Source organism: Malania oleifera, chromosome 7 (genome assembly GCF_029873635.1).
Source record: "Malania oleifera isolate guangnan ecotype guangnan chromosome 7, ASM2987363v1, whole genome shotgun sequence".
NCBI classification, from domain to species: Eukaryota; Viridiplantae; Streptophyta; class Magnoliopsida; order Santalales; family Ximeniaceae; genus Malania; species Malania oleifera.
In genome coordinates, this window is record NC_080423.1 from 105,019,366 (window position 1) to 105,041,030 (window position 21,665).

At 37.4% G+C, this 21,665-nt stretch overlaps 1 protein-coding gene across 1 annotated transcript; it reads left to right on the forward strand.

Moving 5' to 3' along the window:
• The first annotated feature begins 13,318 nt into the window (after positions 1–13,318).
• LOC131159471 (MA3 DOMAIN-CONTAINING TRANSLATION REGULATORY FACTOR 1-like) lies at positions 13,319–21,566 on the forward strand. The gene is made up of 4 exons (XM_058114406.1): positions 13,319–13,693; positions 13,902–14,136; positions 18,982–19,076; positions 19,316–21,566. The coding sequence occupies exons 2-4, from the start codon at positions 13,917–13,919 to the stop codon at positions 21,140–21,142; spliced, it is 2,142 nt and encodes a 713-aa protein (XP_057970389.1). The 5' UTR covers positions 13,319–13,693; positions 13,902–13,916; the 3' UTR covers positions 21,143–21,566.
• The last annotated feature ends 99 nt before the right edge of the window (positions 21,567–21,665 follow it).

Sequence of the window (21,665 nt, forward strand, 5' to 3'; positions counted from 1 at the left end):
TATGAAGAAATTTACAATAACAACAACAAATCTTAAGTTTCAGTAGGTGAGGTCGGTTATATGAATCCTTTTGTGTCACTTCACCCTATCAAAAGTGTTTTCTTTTATTAGATTTATAAAATTTGACAAAATTTTACGTTGGTTATAAGTTAGCTAACACAATTTTGCTCCTTTATCTGACTTGGGACGGGATAAGGAAAGTAAGAATTTTTTTTTCCCATTATTTAGTTATGAAAGAAAGTAAGAAAGAAAATAAAAATTACATCAAATCAATGAATAAAATTTGGTATAGTGAGAAAATATAATAGAAAATAAGTTTTTTCCTTATTTTTCTTTCGATTTCTTTCCTTAACCAAAATCCTTGATCCAAATGGACCCTAGAGCATTGTTGTATAGACCTGGAAAAAATAATAATAATAATAAAATAAAAGAAATAAGAAAAAGAAAAGAAGGAAAAGGAATTATATTAAGGAGTATCAGCAAGAATTTGTCGACAAACCCAAGGTTCTCGTCGACGAACATCCTTCTAGATCCCGTAGACAAAGTACACGTGTCTCGTTGACGAGAAGATACTGAGAGCAGGAAATTCAGGCCATTAAGGTTTCGTCGATGAACTCATCATTTTCATTGACGAACACCCTTCTTTGACTCGTTGACGAGTACACGTGTCTCGTCGACGAAGTCATGTGGCAACAGTCTATATATATGTTAAGAATAAGATTTTCAGCAAACATTTCATTTCTTTCTTCCCTCTCTCTCTCTCTCTCTTTCTCTCTTTCTCTACTTTGGCTCTCCCTCCTTTTCTCTTTAGATCCAGTTCCGTTTTTCCCCGTTTTGACGATCGGAAGTTACCACGATGATCTCGAGGAGATTTTCTACAACTTGGCCATATCGGATTGCTGCTTTGGGGTGCTTGGGTACTATCCCAAAATCAGGGTAAGTAAGTTATTTTATGGTTTATGTGATTATTTAGTATATGTGAACCCAGGAAAGGTGTTAGATGGTAATATACTGGGGTTTGAGTTGTTTGAACTAGGGTTAATGGGATTTCAGGGTTTGGAGTTCTGAACGCCGCAAGCTTGACTTAGGGTTTTCTACAAGCTTCTCAAAAAACAGGTAAGGGAATAAATTAAGTCAGGATTTTAAAAAAAAAATAATGTTTATTATTTGCAGCATATGTTTCAAAAATTTATTTATGAATTAATTTAGTTTTTAGGAATACCGGTGTTGAACAGAGAAAATAGATTTTATAACATGTAATAGTATAATACAGAGTAGAACTCACTCATGTGGCATGAGTATAAGTTTAATGTTATAACAACATGTCAAAATATGTTATTATTTCATAAAATAAGTATGATTTTACAGTAATTTTCAGAAAGATCATAAACAGTACAGAAACTAAGATATATGCAGTATATTGTGTAATGACAGCCAGCGTAGATGCAGTGTAATGATAGCCGGCGCAGATGTTGTGATATGACAGTTAGCTTAGATGCCGTGATCAGTTTTAATATGAAAATTTATTTAGAAATTATGAAATGACGGCTTCTATTTAGAAATATGTAAAAGTCATATTTTATTTTAGAAATATGAAAATGTTATTTACGAACAGAAATATATTATGTGAAATGTATTATATAGTAACAGAACCCGGATGGTTACGTATGTTATGAGCACGATACCGTTGCTAGCTAGTCAGATCGGAGAGTAGGATACCCAATGTGTGTCGACCCGTTAAAGGTTGACGAAGAGTAAGATGGGCGGACCAGATTGGTGTATAGCTGACAATGCAACCACACTATTCAGGAAGTGTGGGTTGGAGACCAATTAGCCCCGCAGTGTAGGCGATGAGTAGGATACCCTCTATGTACTGACCCGTTAGAGGTTTGACGGAGAGTAGGATGGGCATGCCAAGATGGGTGGGCAATCGTGCGTAGATATGCCATGTTTGACCTAACCTGGTAAGCCAGCCAGCGTTAAGTCCAACCTACGAGCCGCACAACTCAAATCATGCGAGGTTAATTCATGATATGCAGTTATACATCTAGGGTATCATTTCAGTAATATACAGATTTAACAGACAATTTAAGTGATACGAAAATTCATTATGATATAGGAAGATTATGTATATAAGTACAAATTTTCATATGTTATCAATTACAACTTAAGATAAATAAATATATATACAATTTGCAATATATGTTTATAACACGATTGAAGTCATGTTGTCACATAATGATATTAGTCTATTTCTCTTACTGAAAGGTGTCTCACCCTAGCATTACAAATATTTCAGGAAACCCCGACAGACGAGTGGAGTGAGCTTCGTGATAGAGGAGTTCGTTGGTATTACCTCAGTTACAGGGTAAGTAGTCGAGTCGGAAACAAGATGGATTTTTGGGGTGTATATGTGTATATGTAGAAACAGTGAAACTCTGGTATTATATATAAGTTAGGTATGTTATAGTTCTGCTATTTAAATGACATGTATGTATAAACTGGTAAATTCCTAGTACCTATGGGTCCGGATTGACTTTGACTACATTTTATGATATCAGAGTATTAACTGTATGTTGGAATAATAATAATAATAATAATAATAATAATAATATAGTAGAAATTGGGGTCATTACAGTTGTAGTTTACTTTTTTTTTTAAACTCTTTTTCTCTCTCTCAAATACATATTCGAACACATTTTATACGATGATTCTCATAGAGATAGATGTGTATTTGTCCAAAGTCCAACCCCCATTTTCTCCTATTTAAGGATTCAAATTTTCAATATCGCACAAGATGATTGCTAAACTCACAAACTCATATCAACTTGCTCATTCTCCTTATAATATAAAACGTACCACGTTGTTGGATATACTTTTGCTTCTGTTAATTATTGTAGCCTGGGAGTATATATGTGTGTCCCGCAATGGATATACAATGTAGAGTCAGAGGGGGGTGATTGACTCTTTTTACGTATATTAAATTTTTTCTACAAAATAAAATATATTAGCAAGATGGCAAGCAGTTATATCACAATATACAAAATATAAATCATGCACAAGATAATAAAATAAAGAGTAGGGAGAGAAAATCAACACCGGTATTTTTACGTAGTTCGACTCCAAGCCTACGTCCATGCCTTAGCACCAAGCAAAGGATTCCACTATCCACTATCAATGCTCCTTCCTCGGAAGAACAAGCCTTGCAACTCGGGTACACAACCCTATGTGTGCCCCACAGCGGATATACAATGTAGAGTCAGAGGGGGGTGATTGACTCTTTTTGCGTATATTAAATTTCTCTACAAAATAAAATATCTTAGCAAAATGACAAGCAATTATATCACAATATTCAAAATATAAATCATGCAAAAGACAATAAAATAATGAGTAAGGAGAGAAAATCAACACTGGGATTTTTACGTGGCTCAGCTCCAAGCCTACATCCACGCCTTAGCACCAAGTCAAGGATTCCACAATCCACTATCAACGCTCCTTCCCCGGCGGAGCAAGCCTTACAACTCGGGTATATAACCCTACACTTGGGAACAAATCCCTACTTGCTCACAAAGAGCCTTTACCAAGCGGCTCACCAAGAACCCTCGCAATGGTTCACAAAGAACTTTACACAAAGTAGATGATTACAATGAGAATGCTCCTTGAATGAGCAAATATTAAATACGAAACAAACCTCACACTTCTCTCTCAAGAATTGTATCAAACAAGATTGGAGAACAAGAGAGATGAGCACTTGTGAATATGAATTAAGATGCAATGTGCTAGGTTTTGGAATCAAGGATATTTTTCACTATAAGCTTGTATAAATCATCAAAATCATGTCTAAACAAGCCTAATAGCTTGTATTTATAGCCAAAATACCCAAATAGTCGCTATTGGACTGTTGGGAGCAATTCCCAAACAAAACTAGCCATTTTTGCTTGTTAGTGTGTAACGCCCCAACCTAGGTCTGTTAGGGAGCACTGCGTCTTTCCTCCTCCACCTGGACTAGACAACAAGAGGTGGGCGCCTTATTAGACTAATGATTGGCCCCATAGACCAACACATATCCTTCAGAATGTTTCGTCCTCACTCACACACTTCGTGAGAAAACTTCCCAGAAAGTTACTCATCCCAAGATTACTCCAAGCCAAGCACGCTTAACCGTGGAGTTCTTACGGGAAGGCTCCCGAAAAGAAAGTTGCACCTTATTGATATGGGTAGTAACATATAATCTTTTTAAACCTTTATTCCATGGGGTATCGCATAGCGTCATTCTTCCTGTTAGGCTCGTCGACTAGTTTCAACTAGTCACTAGTCGACGAATGCCCTATTGTCTCGATGAGTGCCCTAAACTAGAAAAAGTAATCAACATGAAAGTTGTGAGATTTTTTCCTAACTTTTCAGGGACACCAAGATAGTCCTTTTTGGACTTTTTAGCAAAAGTTATGCCCCAAATACCGAAAGGTGTTTAGGAAATTTGATAGATGCATAACTGAGATTTTAAACCCAACCGAAAAGCCTTTTAATCACTTAAAACATTCTTGGACAAAAGTATATAAAATATATAAAGTCTAATAAAGATTAAAACTTATCCAAGTGAGTTTCCACTTAAATATAAGATATTTGGATTTATGAAAACATCTTTGAAAGATCATTTGATATCTTATATGCTTAGAATGTCCTTTATAAAAAGTATTTGACTTCTTTGAAGTTTTAGGACATTAACCATGCTTTGATAAGACCGAGACCAAGTATGAAGATGTTCAAAATACCAAGATGTTGAAAACTTGTCCCTTTTGAAAAGATATTTTGAGTTTCAGATTCTTTTGGCAAACTCTTTAATTTTAACTTTGAAAACTATGAATTGAGTTTTTGACTTTTAGTGCAATATTATAAACTCAAGTGTCCTAGTAAGTATGCATTGGCTCAACTCTTGCTCAGAAATCATGCAAGAAACACACCTGTAAGAGTTACAACATAGACTACCTCAAACACTCCCCAAATACAGATAAGACTACATTAAGCTTCCTTTGGTCATGCTTGGGTCCTTCCGAGTACGTGTTTATTTGATCTTTCCTTCTTGACATCTACTCGGTCTAACATTTGCCTTCGATCTAGTACTTCATGTACGAGTACTTGTACTAAACATGATCTGTGACAACCCGAATAAATATGGAATTTAAATAATAAAGAAGAAAGGAAATACCTAGAGGACTCGTCGACGAACACAGGGAATTCGTCGACGAGGCTAGAAGAAAATTCATCGACGAAGACTGAATTTCATCGACGAAGAAATACCGAGAGAGGTTTTGAGCCAATTGAATTTAGTTGACGAAATTAATGAAGGATTCGTCGACGAATGACGTGGCTCGTCGACGAATCTAGTTCTATATACATCAAAAATCCTATTTTTAACTTCACCCTTAAGCTAACTCTCTCCTCTCTCTCTCTCTCTCCCCCCTTCGGCCCTTTCTCTCTCTCTCATCGATTTTGGGCGAGACTTACACTGGATCGACAATCTAAAGTCACCACGACACTCCTGGGGAAGTTCTCTCCAAATCTGCCAGAGCGGATCGTTGGTGAAAGCAATTTGCGAATCATCCCTAAGTTGAGGTTAGGATTTTTAAGCCAAGTTTGGTCTTATGATAGTTGTAGGAAATGATATACACGCGAAAATATTGAGGTTTAATACTGGGAATTTTCAGTTTTAGGGTATTGATTAGGAAATCCTACGGGGGTTAGACCAAGATATTTTAGGGGTTTTCTTAGTAGTCAGGTAAGGGAATAAACTAAAGCAGTTACTTTCCATGCAAATTATTATTAATTATGAGTAAATTTATTTTCAGAAAAGCATATATAATATTTGTATATTATGGATGAAATCTACGTTTGGGAAATACTGCTATTATGTTGAAATGTATATGTATGTATGAGATGCCAAAGAATTACGATTTTTAGAATAAGAAGTATGATTTTATACAGTACATGTGTGGCATGAATATTATTTTACATGAAATGTATTATGATATGAAAGATTTTATGAGCAAAGTATGTTTTCAGGTATTATGAAAAGATATATTATGTTATGATGATTTTGACGAATACATGATAATTGATTTATTTTCAGAATGTATATACCTGAAATGATTCCGACGCGAGGTCGTGTAATTATGTTATGTTCGGCGCGAGGCCTTAATTATGTTATGTTCGGCGTGAGGCCTTAATTATGTTATGTTCGGTAGGAGGCCGTAATTATGTTATGTTTGGCACAAAGCCGTAATTATGTTATGTTCAACACGAGGCCGTAATTACGATATGTTCGGCACGAGACTGTAATGATGTTATATATGATCATGTATTATATGTTATCAGGACCCGGATGTTAGTTTAGTTTAGTTTAGTTCAGGGGCTCAGTACTGTAGCTTATAGATCAGATGTTTATGATCAGATTAGTGCTAACCACCCCATGAGGGGGTAAGAGATGGATAGTCGATGTGGCTTTCAGTAGAGTGTGGACGTCCACCTGGCAGTCCGGACCAGGGTGTAGTGGGCCCATCGTACTTATAAACATATTTGACTCGGCAATGGTCAGCTAGCCATTGTCGGGTCCCACCTTCGGGCTACACAACCCGTCATGGGGGGTAATACATGACACCAGCTAGCTATTCATCCTGGATATATTTTCAATATGATAGTTATAATAGATGTTTTATGTATGTTATGATTTATTAACAAATATGAAAGTTTATGATTATCTAGTATGATATGATGAATATTTATAGAGTTATGAAATGTACTATATATGTATAAGTGCCTTAAATATTCATGTTACCACGTATTTAGTTTATTTTCCCTTATTGAGAAGTGTCTCACTCCCGAACATTAAATGATTTTTAGGAAACCTAGAGAGACCGGCGGGTTAGGGCCGCCATTGAGTGATTGGAGCTTCCCTACTAGAAGGGTAAGCGTTGAACTAGGATCAAGAGATTTTTGTTGTATGACCCTAGTGTTATTTTAACTTTTTTTTTTTTAGGTTGTATATAGGAACAGTAATTTGATGATATAGTAAACTCTGGTATTATGTTTTATGGTTGGATGTTTGAGATTTTATACTTACTGTTGCTTAGGTTTCCGCTGTGATTGACAGGTGTCCCCGTTACCCATGAGTTCGGGTTGACTTTTCCATTTACTATGTTATATTTTATATTAAGAAATTGAGGTTGTTACATGATCTGCAAAGATAGGAAAATACTAGGAACAATATATAAGTTAATATCATCAAAACACTTTAAACAATGATGGTGTAGCCACCAAGGCTAACATTCTCCCCATTTTTTATGATCTCTAACCTATTACTAATTTACTTAATCTTTACATTCATATTTATACTTACTATGGCTTGATATGTAAAGATAAGCTAACCTATAACTACTAATGGGTTGTTATCATCAAAACAAGACAATTAAGTTTAGGTAGCCTCTATGTAGTGACCTGAAGAATAATATTATTTAAATAATAAGGGGGAGAGAAATAGAATCAGAAACAGAAAAAGGCTGTAGATATTGTCGATGAACGCTCCGCGTTCGTCGACGACATTGCATTTTGGAGAATAAAATAATTTTAAGGAAATTACCAAACTTCGTCGATGAATACAGGGTTTCGTTGACGAAGGTCTTAAGGATTTCGTCGACAAGAAAATATCGAGAGACGGTTTGGGTTGCTCTAAATTTTGTCTACAAATACAGGGCTTCGTTAACGAATTTACTGAAATATTCGTAGACAAGAAAATACAGGGTAAGGCTTCGTCGACGAATGATCCTGGGGAAGTTCTCTCCAAATCTGTTGGAGTGGATCGTTGGTGAAAGTTAGGTGGAAACTATTCCAAATTCAGGGTAAGGCTTTTTACTCAATATTTGAAGTTTTGACAGTTGTAGAAAGTGATATAATCGTAAAAATATTGAACTTTAGTTCTGAAAAATTCTGTTTCCATGGGTGTTGAATTGGAAACGTTGGGGATCATCTCAGAGTTGAGGTAAGACTTTTTAAGCCAAATTTGGCCTCAAGATAGTTATAAGAAATGATGTATGCATGAAAATACTAAAATTTAATACTGGCGGTTTTCATTTTCAGGGTATTGGTCAGGAAATCCTACCGGAGGGGGGGGGGTAGACTAGATTGTTTTGGAGGCTTCCTCGGTAGTCAGGTAAGGGGATAAACTAAGCTAGTTCTTTTTGGAAAAAATGTATGTATATATATATGAGTTATATTTGGGAAAATACTGCTTAAATAATGTTATGTTGAATACGTGGAAAGTATGTTTAGTGTGGCATGAGTATAAAACGTTGGAAATACTATTTTCTGGAAATGTGAATGATACGGATTTTTTTTATGATGGGAAAATCGGCGTACGGGCCGAGGTCTTTTTTTATATGTTTGCTGACGTACGGGTCGTGTTATGTGACTAGGCCTGGCAAAATGGGTCATAACCCATCGGGTCACCCGGACCCGTCCGTTTAAAACGGGTCCAGGTTTAAGAAAGTTAACCCATTTAATAATTGGGCGGGTCACGGATTAACCCGTTTATAAACGGGTTAAGTGGGTTTGGGCGGGTCACTTGTTAATTTCAGTTCAGTGCTTCTTCAATTCTTCTCACACGCGCACGCCTCACCCTCACGGTTCACACTTCACAATCACACACACTTAAAAAAAATAAACCCTAAGGTAAAGTTCCCCTTCCCGACTCCCTAACTCGCACCGCGCCTCTCTAGTCTCCACTCTCTAGTCTCCTCTTCTGGCGCCTAGGTCGTCTCTCTAACCTCTTGTCCACGACATCTTCTTCGTCCCCAGCGACTTCAACCCCACTCACAGCCACCCCGGCAACATAGCCAAACGTCCCATACCATAATTCCTAGAGCAGCAATTGTGAACCGGCACACCCCCACGATCTCAACACCGGAGCACAGTTGCCGTCGTCACCCTTCGTCTCCAACAAGGTCCTGGACGAAAATGTCATCGCTAGCCTCCAGTCTCCACTCTCCAGTCTCCTCGTCTGGCCAGCTCCACCTCCACAGACCACTTCTCCACACACGTCAACCCCCCCCCAGCTCCACACACCATTTCTTTTTATTTAGAAATTAATAAATAAAATGCAGTTTTTTTTTGAAATGTCATTATATATGAAATTTTAAAAAATTATATATTTTTAAACGGGTGACCTGTTACCCGCCCGTTTATTGAATAGGCGAGTTAGGGTTGGCATGTGTATGGTCCGTTTAACATCGACCCGTTTATGATCCGGCCCGTTAGTGACCCGCCCAAACCTGACCCGCCCGCCCGTTTTGCCAGGCCTATATGTGACTGTGATTTGCCAGCGTACGGGCTATGCTATGTTTGCCGGCGTACGGGCCATGCTATGTGACTGTGATTTCGTAGCGTACGGGCTGTGCTATGTTTTGCCGGCGTGCGGGCCGAGCTATGATAAAATGTGTAATATCAGCGTATGTGCTGATGATTTTCATGATACACGAATATATGCAAAATGATATGATTGATGTGAGAATAAATGATATGAAATATCTATGTGTCACAGTTTTAGTATATGCTATATGATATCAGAACCTGGTTGGCTTGATCTAAGTTAGCACTTGCACGGTACCGTTGCTATGTGTCCGTTGTCTTCGTGATCATGATATTTGTGTTAACGCCACTGTACGGAGTGGTGTGAGATTGGATGGTCGATGTGGTTATTAAAGAAGTGTGCTGTGATCGCCCCTGGTGTACGGACCAGATCTGGCAGACCTATTGGACCTACAGACTACTGTTTGACTTGGTAGTGGTCGGCCAACCATTGTCAGGTCCTGCCTTCAAGCCACACAACCCAGTTATGTGGGGGTAATACATGACAACTGCCAGTTAACCTACCAAGATTGTTTTTATGTTATTAGAACTATATGAGATGAGGTATGTTTATGTAAATGCAATATGTTCTGCCATGATTTGATACACATATGTTTTCCTAGATTTGACAAACAGTACTGAATATGTTATATATGATATATGTAGAACACATAATACTCATGTTGCCACACACTAGTATAAGTTTATTTCTCTTACTGAAAGGTGTCTCACCCCTAAATCTTATAAACTTTTCAAAAGCCCCAGATAGGAGAGCGGGAAAAGCCCTGCTAAGTTAGTGCTGTGTATCTGTCCTTTTTGAAGGGTAAGTTTTGTAGGGACAGTTAGATTTTTGGAGAAATGTCCCTAGGTCTTATTTTTGAGATGTATATATATGAAAATACTGTGGACTATAGCAACTCTGGTATATTGTATTATATGGTATTGAGATGTACATTTTTGTATGTTTTCTGCTGCTAGGGCTTCTGTTGTATGTTTTGATATATCCCTGGTACCCATGGGTCCAGGTGGATTGTGACCTACTGAACTGGAATATGGGAAATGTGCTATTGATATTATCAAAAAAAAAAATGTGGAAAAATGAGCAAGTCGTCACACTTTTGTTTTTATGCAAGAAATCATAATTTTAAAAGTCACCTAATTATGATTTTGCTAACAACAAATAGTATTTTTAGGGCCCATTTGCATCAAGGATTTGTTGGGAGAAAGGAAGGAAAAGAAAAATAAGAAGAAAATTATTTTTTCATTGTGTTTTTCTTCTATACCAAATATTATGAAAAAATGAAAATTATTTTAAGATAACTAAAAATTTAAAAAATCAAATGTTAATAATATGTAAAATTAATTTTTTTGTTCATTAATCTGGTATAAATATTTTATTTTTTCCTCACTGTCAATAATAAATCAGATATGAAAAATAGAATCCTTTATATATTTATTTCCTTTTTCTAATATTTTTAAAATTTAAAATGGGATATTAATGAAAAGCAAAAAAAAAAAAAAATGACAATGGTTTCTCTCCTTTTTATTTAGGTGATAAGAGAGCAATTTATTTTGTATCTTGTTCGGGTGGCGTGGAATAGATAAATATTTAATATCATTTTAATTTACTTTCTAGTCTATTTAAAAAGAAATTGCAAGAAAAGTAGTATTTTTTCCTCTCTTAAAACTCTCAATTTTAGGAGAGATTCAAAAAGGGATTCCCACCTCCTTTTCATTAACTTCTTAAATAAATGATTTTGGAGAGAGAAGTTTATTTATCTTCTAATTTTTTCAATCCAAATAAAATATCACCAACATAGAACTATCATTCTACAAATTATCAAGTGGCTTTAATTAATTAAATTAATAGATTATAAAAAAAACGAACAAAATTTCCTTATAGAACTAGCAAGTAATGAAAGATAAATAAGCACGTCATCTTTGGACACCATACATGGAAAACAAAAAGATGAATAAATGTAATGTATTTCTTGTCAAAAAAGAAAACAGAAAAGGAAATAAAAGATGGAGAAGGTTGACAATTTTAAATTTAAAAATCATCTACTATACTTATGCGTTAGAATATAAATTTCAAGCATTGAATTTAAAGTTATATGAATTTTGATGAAATTTAATATAATTTTAAATTATATTTTGTCTAAGTTTGGACAAGTTCAAATATAAGATTTGAACTCTGACCTTACTTTTGAGGTGTGAAATTTTGAATTCATATAGAATACTGTATAAAGTTTTAGTAATTTTCTTCTAAATCATACAAATTCAAATTCAAGTCATGAAATCTATACTTCAAAGCACTACCTATACTTCCTAACACATAATAAATGTCCATTAATCAAAATAAAAATATAAATAAAATATGGGCAAAACACTAAGGGGGTTGTTAAAATTTAGCAATTAGTGATGAATCTTGAATGCAATTCTGAATCTGAATATAATTGGAACTAGTTTCTAAATTTGAATGCTGAATAATTTTAGTTGTTTGATAATTAACCTCTGAATATATGTATTTTTTTTTTTCAGTTTTAATCTTCTAGACTAATAGGGAAAACTTATTTGTTAAAATTAATAAATATTTTTTATATCATTTTTTTAATATATACCAGAAATAATGTGTCTCAAATACAAAACATAAAACAATAATTGAAAATATTTTCTAATGTGAATACTTTAAAACATAAAATATTATTTATTGTGAAACATAAGAAATTATTTTGTCTAATTAAAACTTCAACTAAGCACTTACTTTTTCTCCATTTTTTTTTTCCCTTTAGTTCTACAAAAAAATCAATTTTATAATTTCCATCGATATATCTAATATTTTGATCCTTTATATATATAAAGAAAAATCTCAGCAAATCCCTGCAAAAGAAGTAGGAGAGTTAAAAATTTATTGCATTCATGGTTTTTTTTTTTACCATGAGCTTGAATTCACTAGAGAGTAGAGTTCATTTTAATATGTAAAAAAAAAAAATTGAATCTTTCTAAAATTAAAAGTTATACTAGTTGGAGATAATTCAAGTAAGATGAACCTTTACGAATCACATTTTGAGATATTGTACAGTAGTAGATAAATCAAAGCATAATTAGCCAAAAAAAAAATAAAAATCAGAACATAAATGAAAAGAAAGAAGGAGAAGGAGAAGAAGGGAAAGAACATGCAAGTGTCGAAGGAGCAAAGAGAATGTCAAAGAAAGATAGACAACCCTAAAGGTGCTCGTTTAGCAATGAAGAGATGAGAGATGTGAGAGCTTGGAGAGATAGGATATGAATCATTTAAGTGATCATGGAAAGAGAGCCATTGCTGTGTAATTTGTGTCATTTTTAGAGATAAAAAGGTCAAAAAAGCTTTTAATTTTTGTACTTTTATCGAGTTAGCACTAGGGTGATTATTGATTCTCTTGAAGACAATTCAAAATTATTTTAGAGGGTAACCAAACAACATTAGTTCATTAAATTTTGGATTATTAAGAACCCGACTTCTATATAGAGACCATCCTAAGTAAAGAAGAAAAAAATAAATATTTTATGGACCATAAAATGGATACATGGAAATTCGGTATGTAATAAAAAAAAAAATATTTTATGAGGTAAATAAACATGTTATGAGAAGTGTTTGAGAGTTGTGATGCCATTTGTCATATTATTTAAAAAAAAGAAGAAGGAAGAAAGATAAAAAGAGATGGGCGTATCTTGGTAATTTCAAGTACAAACACCGAAGCCCTAACACGGGCAAACCAGAGCGGGAATTGAAAAAGGGCCGGGGTGTAAGCCCAAGACAAGGAGCGCGCAACACTGGAAACTCGCTCCACCGCCAAAGCCACGTGGAAGCCCCTAGATATGTATCCAAAACCGATGACGTGTCCTCGTAACCGTAGCCTCCCTATTTAAACTCCCAACCCGACGCCTCACGCCCTCTCCCACTCTCTCTTCATTCTAATCCATTTCATTTCCCTCATCTCTCTCTCTCTCTCTCTGACTCTTTCTCTGTCTCTCTCCATTGGGCGATTCACGAACACAAGAGCACAGAATCACAGTGACGAGCAATTCTTTTGAATATCTAGGGTTTCGATCTGGCTTAGTGCGTTTCTCCGGCGAGCGAGTGCGCTCTCTCCGCTCGCGATTCCGAGATCCGGTTGGTTCTCCTGTCTTGGCTCGAGATCCGGGCCAAGCACAGAAGAATCCGCGAAGGAAGATCTCTGCGACTCCCGTCCTGGATTAGGGCTTCCGGTCGATCAGTCTCCTCCTCACCGGTTCTCTCCGCTCCAACTGCAGAGAGGTGTATTTTTTTTTTTATCTCTTTTTGTGTTTTTGGAATGGGAGGTGTAGTGCGTGTGTATGTAGAGTTGATGCGTCTTTTTTTTCATTTATTGATTTGATTTCGATTATTTCATTTTATTGAATTTTTTCTTACGGGGAAGGAATGAAATGGTGGAAAGGTTGCGCGGTTGTGTGATGTTGGTGATCTTATTTTTATGTTTGTGTAGGATTTGTGAGTGTAAATGGCTTCAAACGAGGGGTTTCTGACGAATGAGCAGAGGGAATTGTTGAAAATTGCGATGCAGAATGCGGAGACTTTGTCTTCCTCTCCGAAGTCCCCAACTTCTTTGCTTTCTGAGCATCCTTTAAAAGTTCCGGCAGGTGGCAAGGCACCCACGACTGGGATTGCCGTGAGGCACGTGCGGCGCTCGCACTCCGGGAAGTTGGTGCGAGTGAAGAAAGGTGAGTGGTTTAGCGTTTTCTTGTGCTTTAAGTTGTTGGCAAGCCTTGCGTGCCTTCTTTTTGTGTTGAAGCTTGGATGGATTGTGATGGCACGAGGTGCCTTACTCGCCGTAGATTTATCATCATCAAATAAAATATTTATGTATGAGTTGTTTCACTTGTTCAGTTTGCATTTTTTTTTCTTCTCATCTCTCTGGATGTCTTTAAGCAACAAGGATCCATTAACTTTAATGCTCCTTTTACATGTTTCTAGTAATTAATTAAATTTTTATGTTGAGGAGGATCTTTAGGAAATGCTTAATTCACCTTAACTAGCTGTCTATTCGTTCATTGAGATTGGCAGGTCCTCTCCTGCCCTAAAATCATAGATCCTTTAAGCACTCTCAGAGAAGTTTGGTGTTAAAGCTTGTGGTCTGCCAATTGTTTTACCACTAGAAACACATGCCTGCACAAAGTACTGAGTAGATGTATGGTGTTAAGGTTAATACCCATGGCTCTAATAGTCTAAGGACTTGTGTATGGGTTAAGGAGGCAGTATGCCATATGTTATGCTTTGAATGGTTGGTAGGAAATGGACCATATATATTTGAGTCAAAATTATGCCAAAACTAATTACCCACATACAATTCATTTCTTGCCCTTTATGTTTGTCGAAATATTTGTTCTATAACCATCATTGGTTGTGCAAAGGAGCCGTTCCCAATTCGTCCCCCGAACGACACGCGACAACTTGCTCATGCCGCGAGAGCAGCTTGAGTAGTCCATCGATAGCCGATAGTTTTGAGACTAGGACCTCTGTGCCCAGCCCTCAGAGCCAATCATTTTCCTGAGGTTATGGATCCATTTTTCTTACTTCCCTTATCTGCATTGTTCCATTGACTAGAGGTTGTTCACCTTGGATGCCTAATGCGGTTGTGAGTACAGTCGGGTGTGGGTGGCATTTGGTCCTTCGGATTTCCAAGGGCCGCCAACGGCGCACTGAACACCACGCGACGTGCGGTGTTGTTCCAGCTACTGTACCCTACCTCCGGTTGAGTTGTTTCTAAGGTGGGCAGGTTGTTAAACAGAAAAGATAAATCTTCTCGAGGCCCACGACGACGTCTCTTGACTTCCTAACGTTACTGTTAGTTGCCACATCCCGATTCAGGAATTTTAACCTAATTTTCTTTCGAAGTTCGCGCACTCATCGCTATTAAACGGGCTTTCCCTGCTTCTTAAGATTGATTAATCCATGTGCAAGTGCCGTTCATATAGAACCTTTCTCCTTTCCGACTTTCAAAGTTTTCATTTGAATATTTGCTACTATCATAAAAATTTGTATCGACGACAATTCCACCAAAGCTCACATCCAAGGTTTTGCAGCAACCGCGTGCCCTCCTATTCATTGAGACTTAGAAGTTGTCTCGATGGTCGAGTTTAGGTTGTGCGTTTTAGCACCATCCATTTTCGGGGCTAGTTGATTCAGCAGGTGAGTTATTACACACTCCTTAGCAGATTTCAATTTCCATAACTACCATCCTACTACCTTAATCGACCAACATCTTTTGTGGGTTCCAAGTTAGCGCGCAATTAGGTATCGTAACTGGACTTTCGGTTCATCCTACATCTCTAGTTTTGCTTACAAAAGATGACCTACTTGCAGCTATCGATTTCATAATATGACTTAACAAAGTAGTCATGTTGTTTTATCTATTTAAAGTTGGAGAATAGGTCGAGGGCGTTGCGCCCTCGATGCCTTTAATCATTAGCTTTACTTGATAGAATTCGACAAAGTTTCAGCTATCTTAATCGACCAGCACCCTTTATGGGTTCTATATTAGCGCCCAGCTAGGTACCATAACTCGACTTTCGGTTCATTCTGCATCTCTAGTTTTGTTTACAAAATGTGGCCTACTTGGAGCTACCGATTCCATAACATGGCTCAACAAAATAATAATGTTGTCCTACCTATTTAAAGTTTGAGAATAGGTTGAGGGCATTACGCCCTTGATGCCTCTAATCATTGACTTTACTTGATAGAACTCGACAAAGTTTCAGCTATCTTGAGGGAAACTTTGGAGGGAACCGGCTACTAGATGGTTTAATTAGTCATTTGTTCCTATACCCAAGTTAGATGAATGATTTGCACGTCAGTATTGTTGCGAGCCTCCGCCAGAGTTTCCTATGACTTTGCCCTGCTCAGACATATTTCGCCATTTTTTGGGTCCTGGTAGGTATGCTCACATTCGAACCCTTCTCAGAAGATTAAGATCCGTTAGCGGTGCAACCCACAAGGGGATCTCGCCAATTATCTTCCTTACGCTTTACGAGTTTGCTCCTCATTTATTGACTTGCACACATGTTAGGCTCCCTAGTTTGTGTTTCAAGACGGGTCGAATGAGGAGCCCGCAGGCCGATGCTCGGAGCACGCAAGTGCATAAGCACGTTATAACAATGTGCACTACCCACCATGATCATAATAATGACATCTTCACAAGCATATCAATAGTCTGGGCTTGGGACACTACCACATCCGCATCGGTCCACATCCCGAGTCGATCGGTGGACTAGCTTATCATCGTTCCACATCAAATTCTCTTTTGACAATTTCAATCATTGTTTGACTCTCTTTTCAAAGTCCTTTTCATCTTTCCCTCGTGGTACTAGTTGCTATTTGTCTCTTGCCAATATTTAGCTTTGGATGGAATTTACCATCCAATTAGGGTTGCATTTCCAAACAACCTGACTTGCCAACAGCGCCTCGTAATGCAACGGTCCTAGCACGATGGGACTCTCATCCTCTCTGGCGCCCCCTTCCAGGGGACTTGGGCCTGGTTCGTCGCCGAGGACGCTTCTACAAACTACAATTCGAACAACTTTACTGTCCGATTATAAAGTTGGGATCTTCCCAGTTTGCTCGTTGTTACTAAAGAATCCTTGTAAGTTTCTTTTCGTTCGCTTATTGATATGCTTCAATCCAGAGGATAGCTTCGCCCGGCTTGAGGGTACCTGCCTGGGTGTCACATGATGCGTCACCCTAAAGCCTGTCTTAAAATATTTTGGACAACGACACTTTTCTAGTGCACTCGATGCATTTATTCATCTGTTTGCAACATGCGTGGAGATGATCTTTTAACTAATGATTTTTAGTGTATTATAACAATGTTGGATTTTGGATAGTGGAACTTAACTGGGTACTCACATTTTATTTATTGGTGTCTTTATATGAAGATTGAGGATTACATTTGTACATGTATGCCAATTATCTATTTGCAGCAATTGATGCTTCATAAATATTGCTTTAAATGGTTGGTGAAATTTATTTTTCTTTCATAGTGAAAGGGAAATTTTTTAAGAATGGGAACAAGATACAAGGGAAATAAGACAATTCTCCTAAAAGAATAAAAATGAGAAAGAAAAACTAGGGGAGAAAATCAATTAAAGACAGCCATACATTCAAGTCTGCGATTAGTCATTACAAGTATTTTTTTAGAAAAATATTTTTTTTAGAAAATACTTATTTTCTTAAAAAATAAAGTTGTTTGGAAAAATAATTTTTGAAATAAGTACTTATTTGAGTGTAAACCAAACACTAATTATTGACACAAGTACATTATGAAATTACTTTTTTACGAAATACTTATTTTTTAAGACGTGCTAAACAAAGGCTATAATATTGCTTCCAATTTTATTTTTATTTTGAATTTTTTTTGACATAAAAAAGATATATCCATTATTCTTTCCAAAATCTTTGTAGTTCATACGTTTCTAGTGGATACCTGTGCATATTGCCAATTAATAATTTGTATCTTAATATTTTTTGTAATGTTGATCTAGTTCTGACTGATGTATATTTCAATTTTTTTTTTGACTATAGTGTACCCAACTAATCAGATTTTTTTTTTTGGGGGGGGGGGGGGGGGTGTTGCGGCGCTTTTCATGCTGTTTTCTCCTTTTCAAATTGGTGGTTAATGTTTTCCATTCAGCTGCTATCTGGTGCTGGGGGTTTTCTACTAAACAAATTGAAGATGATGTGAAGGAAAAAGGAAAAACATTTTTGAGAAGAAAAAAACTTGTTCCTCTCCATCAAATCACTTTCGAGATATCTGTATTTTCATTCTCATTCCTTGGTCTGCAATTATCCCCATTCTGTGTAGCACTAGGTTCCTTGTGACATATTTTTAATGGCATTATGCTACCAATAAATGCTAAAGATCCTAGCTAATCAAGGTTTGGTACAAACGATCAAATGTGGCACATTTTTGTTTCAGATTGTTAATAAACGATCCAAGGTTTTAATTCAATAATTTTCTCATAACATAATTTTTTTGAGTATACCCCTAATGTTCCACTTTTCAGAGCTTATAATGTTCTGCAATCCTGTTCTTGTTCCACAAACATGTTCTAGGTAACATTGGTTTAACCTCAAGGAGTCATTGATTCATGAAACTATTTATATGAACTGAAAAGATTGATTCTAACTTATGTGTCCTAGAATTTTATGTTAGACTTTGTGGAGAATAAGTTTGCCTTTATGTGCTCAATTTGTAATTTTCTTATTTGTATCAATGCATGCATACATGGACTAGTTGGAAATATCTGCCTGATTTGAAATTGGGGTCTCTATGAAGCTGCATAAAGGGAGAATGCATGTGTGCTTGGGTTTCACTAAATTATTTTATATATTTTTTTGACTCCAGCACAGTGCAAAAAATAATATGACTAATATTGAAATGGTGATCTGTTTTTTGCTGTTAAAGTGTTGAATTTACTTGCCTAGTTTGTATTTGGTAGTATGAAGGCTTTATGTGGTTTTCTGCTCTGTTGGTATTGATTAGCTGCTCACCATTTATGTAATGGTCACAGATGGTGCTGGTGGGAAGGGCACATGGGGGAAACTTCTTGATACTGATGGTGAATCGCATATTGATAGAAATGATCCCAACTATGATAGCGGCGAGGTAACTGTTTTTATATTTTATTTATTTTGCCTTTTGTTTGGATATTCTTATTATGGTAGATATGCCTTTTCCTCTTAAGAGAATTTAGCATGTGCTTTTCTGCAGCATACTCCTGGTTGGAATGGAGCAATAGCTTGTGTTCTAATCTTCTTGTACTCATGCTTACTTTCACTTTAGCTCATGCAAAGGAAATGAGACTAAAACTATTCATTTGTGCATTAATTGCTTTCTTTCTGCAGGAACCATATCAGCTTGTTGGGTCAACCATCTCAGATCCTTTAGATGACTACAAAAAAGCTGTTGTTTCTATTATAGAGGAATATTTTAGCACTGGTGATGTGGAATTGGCAGCATCTGACCTCAGGGAACTGGGCTCAAGCCAATATCATCCCTACTTTGTTAAGAGGCTTGTTTCCATAGCCATGGACAGGCATGATAAGGAGAAGGAGATGGCTTCAGTACTGCTTTCAGCTTTATATGCTGATGTCATCAGCTCAGCCCAGATTAGCCAAGGATTTGTCATGCTGCTTGAGTCTGCCGATGACCTTGCTGTAGACATTCTGGATGCCGTTGATGTCCTTGCTTTGTTTGTTGCCCGTGCCGTGGTTGATGATATCCTCCCGCCGGCTTTCCTCACCAGGGCAAAGAAGACTGTCTCAGAATCTTCTAAGGGGCATCAGGTTATTCAAACTGCTGAGAAGAGCTATCTCTCAGCTCCACACCATGCTGAACTTGTGGAGCGGAAATGGGGTGGTAGCACCCACATTACTGTCGAGGAAGTGAAGAAAAAGATTGCTGATCTGCTGAGGGAATATGTGGAGAGTGGCGATACTTCTGAGGCTTGTAGGTGCATACGGGAGCTGGGGGTTTCTTTCTTCCACCATGAGGTTGTGAAGAAAGCTTTAGTTCTTGCAATGGAAATCCGAACAGTGGAATCATTGATCATGAAACTACTAAAGGAGGCTGCGGAGGAAGGCCTGATAAGTTCAAGTCAAATGGTAAAGGGTTTTGCTCGGTTGGCTGAGAACCTTGATGACCTTGCTCTTGACATTCCTTCTGCAAAATTGTTGTTCCAATCCCTAGTTCCCAGGGCAGTCTCTGAAGGATGGCTTGATGCTTCAGTTTATAACCCCGCCAGTGAAGATGGAGAGGTGCATGTAGATGAAGAAAAGGTCAGGAAATTCAAGGAAGAGGCTGTGACCATAATCCATGAATATTTCCTCTCAGATGATATTCCAGAACTCATCCGAAGCCTTGAAGACCTAGGGGCACCTGAATATAACCCAATTTTTTTGAAGAAGCTAATCACGCTTGCAATGGACAGGAAGAACAGAGAGAAAGAGATGGCTTCTGTCCTATTATCTGCCCTTCACTTTGAGTTATTCTCAACTGATGACATAGTCACTGGCTTTGTCATGCTCCTGGAATCTGCAGAAGACACAGCCCTCGACATCTTGGATGCTTCAAATGAGCTCGCTCTGTTCTTGGCTCGGGCTGTGATCGATGATGTCTTGGCTCCTCTAAACCTGGAAGAGATAGGCAGCAAGCTTCTGCCAAACTGCAGCGGGAGTGAGACTGTTAATATGGCTCGGTCCCTCATTGCCGCCCGTCATGCTGGGGAGAGGATCTTGAGATGTTGGGGTGGTGGTACTGGCTGGGCCGTGGAGGATGCGAAGGACAAGATATTGAAGCTTTTGGAGGAGTACGAGAGTGGGGGTGTTGTAGGGGAAGCTTGCCAGTGCATTCGTGATCTTGGGATGCCTTTTTTCAACCACGAGGTGGTGAAGAAAGCACTGGTCATGGCCATGGAGAAGAAGAATGACCGGATGCTGGATCTGCTGCAGGAGTGCTTCAGTGAAGGGCTGATCACCATTAATCAGATGACCAAAGGTTTCACCAGGATCAAGGATGGGCTTGATGATTTGGCTCTCGACATCCCAAATGCAGCAGACAAGTTTGATTTTTATGTGGAGCATGGCAAAAACAAGGGCTGGCTCCTTCCAACTTTTGGGTCGCCCTCCTCAGATGCCACAGCTTTAACCACATCCACTGCTGTGGTTTCTTGAGTCTGTGTTTTCCTCAGATGCTCAGCTTCTTTAACATCCAAAGACATCGTTTCCTGGGGGAAAAACTGTTTTCTCTATAATGTATGTTGTTGCCTTTCTCTCCATTTTCTATTCGTACTATCTGGAGCCGTCGCTGCTGCGCAGCGATGTGCGAAATGGGAATATGGAATGTTTGAATTCCTCAAATCTTTTATTTTATTTTATTTTTTTTTGGAATTGGTTCTGGTGATCATCAGTTGGGAACTCCTAGTACCAGTTTATGTAAAAAGGGTTGGGTCATTTTGGTGTTCTAATGACATAGTTTCTAGGCAAATGCAGCATCAGAAAGCATGTTGGTTTATATCATGCTTCTCTTGTGTCAGATAAGGATGCAATATTTTGTTGTTAGGATCATAACTTTTCATTTAAAAATTAAGTTCCAGAATTGTGTTGTGTTGCTTTGCTTCTATATTTGTTATGGGAATTGGATTATCCGTAGCTCAATCCATGATATTCTGGAATTTGTTTGAAGTTGAGTTTGATC

Coding starts and splice junctions, on each gene's coding strand:
- LOC131159471 (XM_058114406.1), top strand. CDS start 13,917: ATGGCTTCAAACGAGGGGTTTCTGACGAATGAGCAGAGGGAATTGTTG. Junction 14,137..18,981: donor GTTGGTGCGAGTGAAGAAAG/GTGAGTGGTTTA, acceptor TAATGGTCACAG/ATGGTGCTGGTGGGAAGGGC. Junction 19,077..19,315: donor CCAACTATGATAGCGGCGAG/GTAACTGTTTTT, acceptor TTCTTTCTGCAG/GAACCATATCAGCTTGTTGG.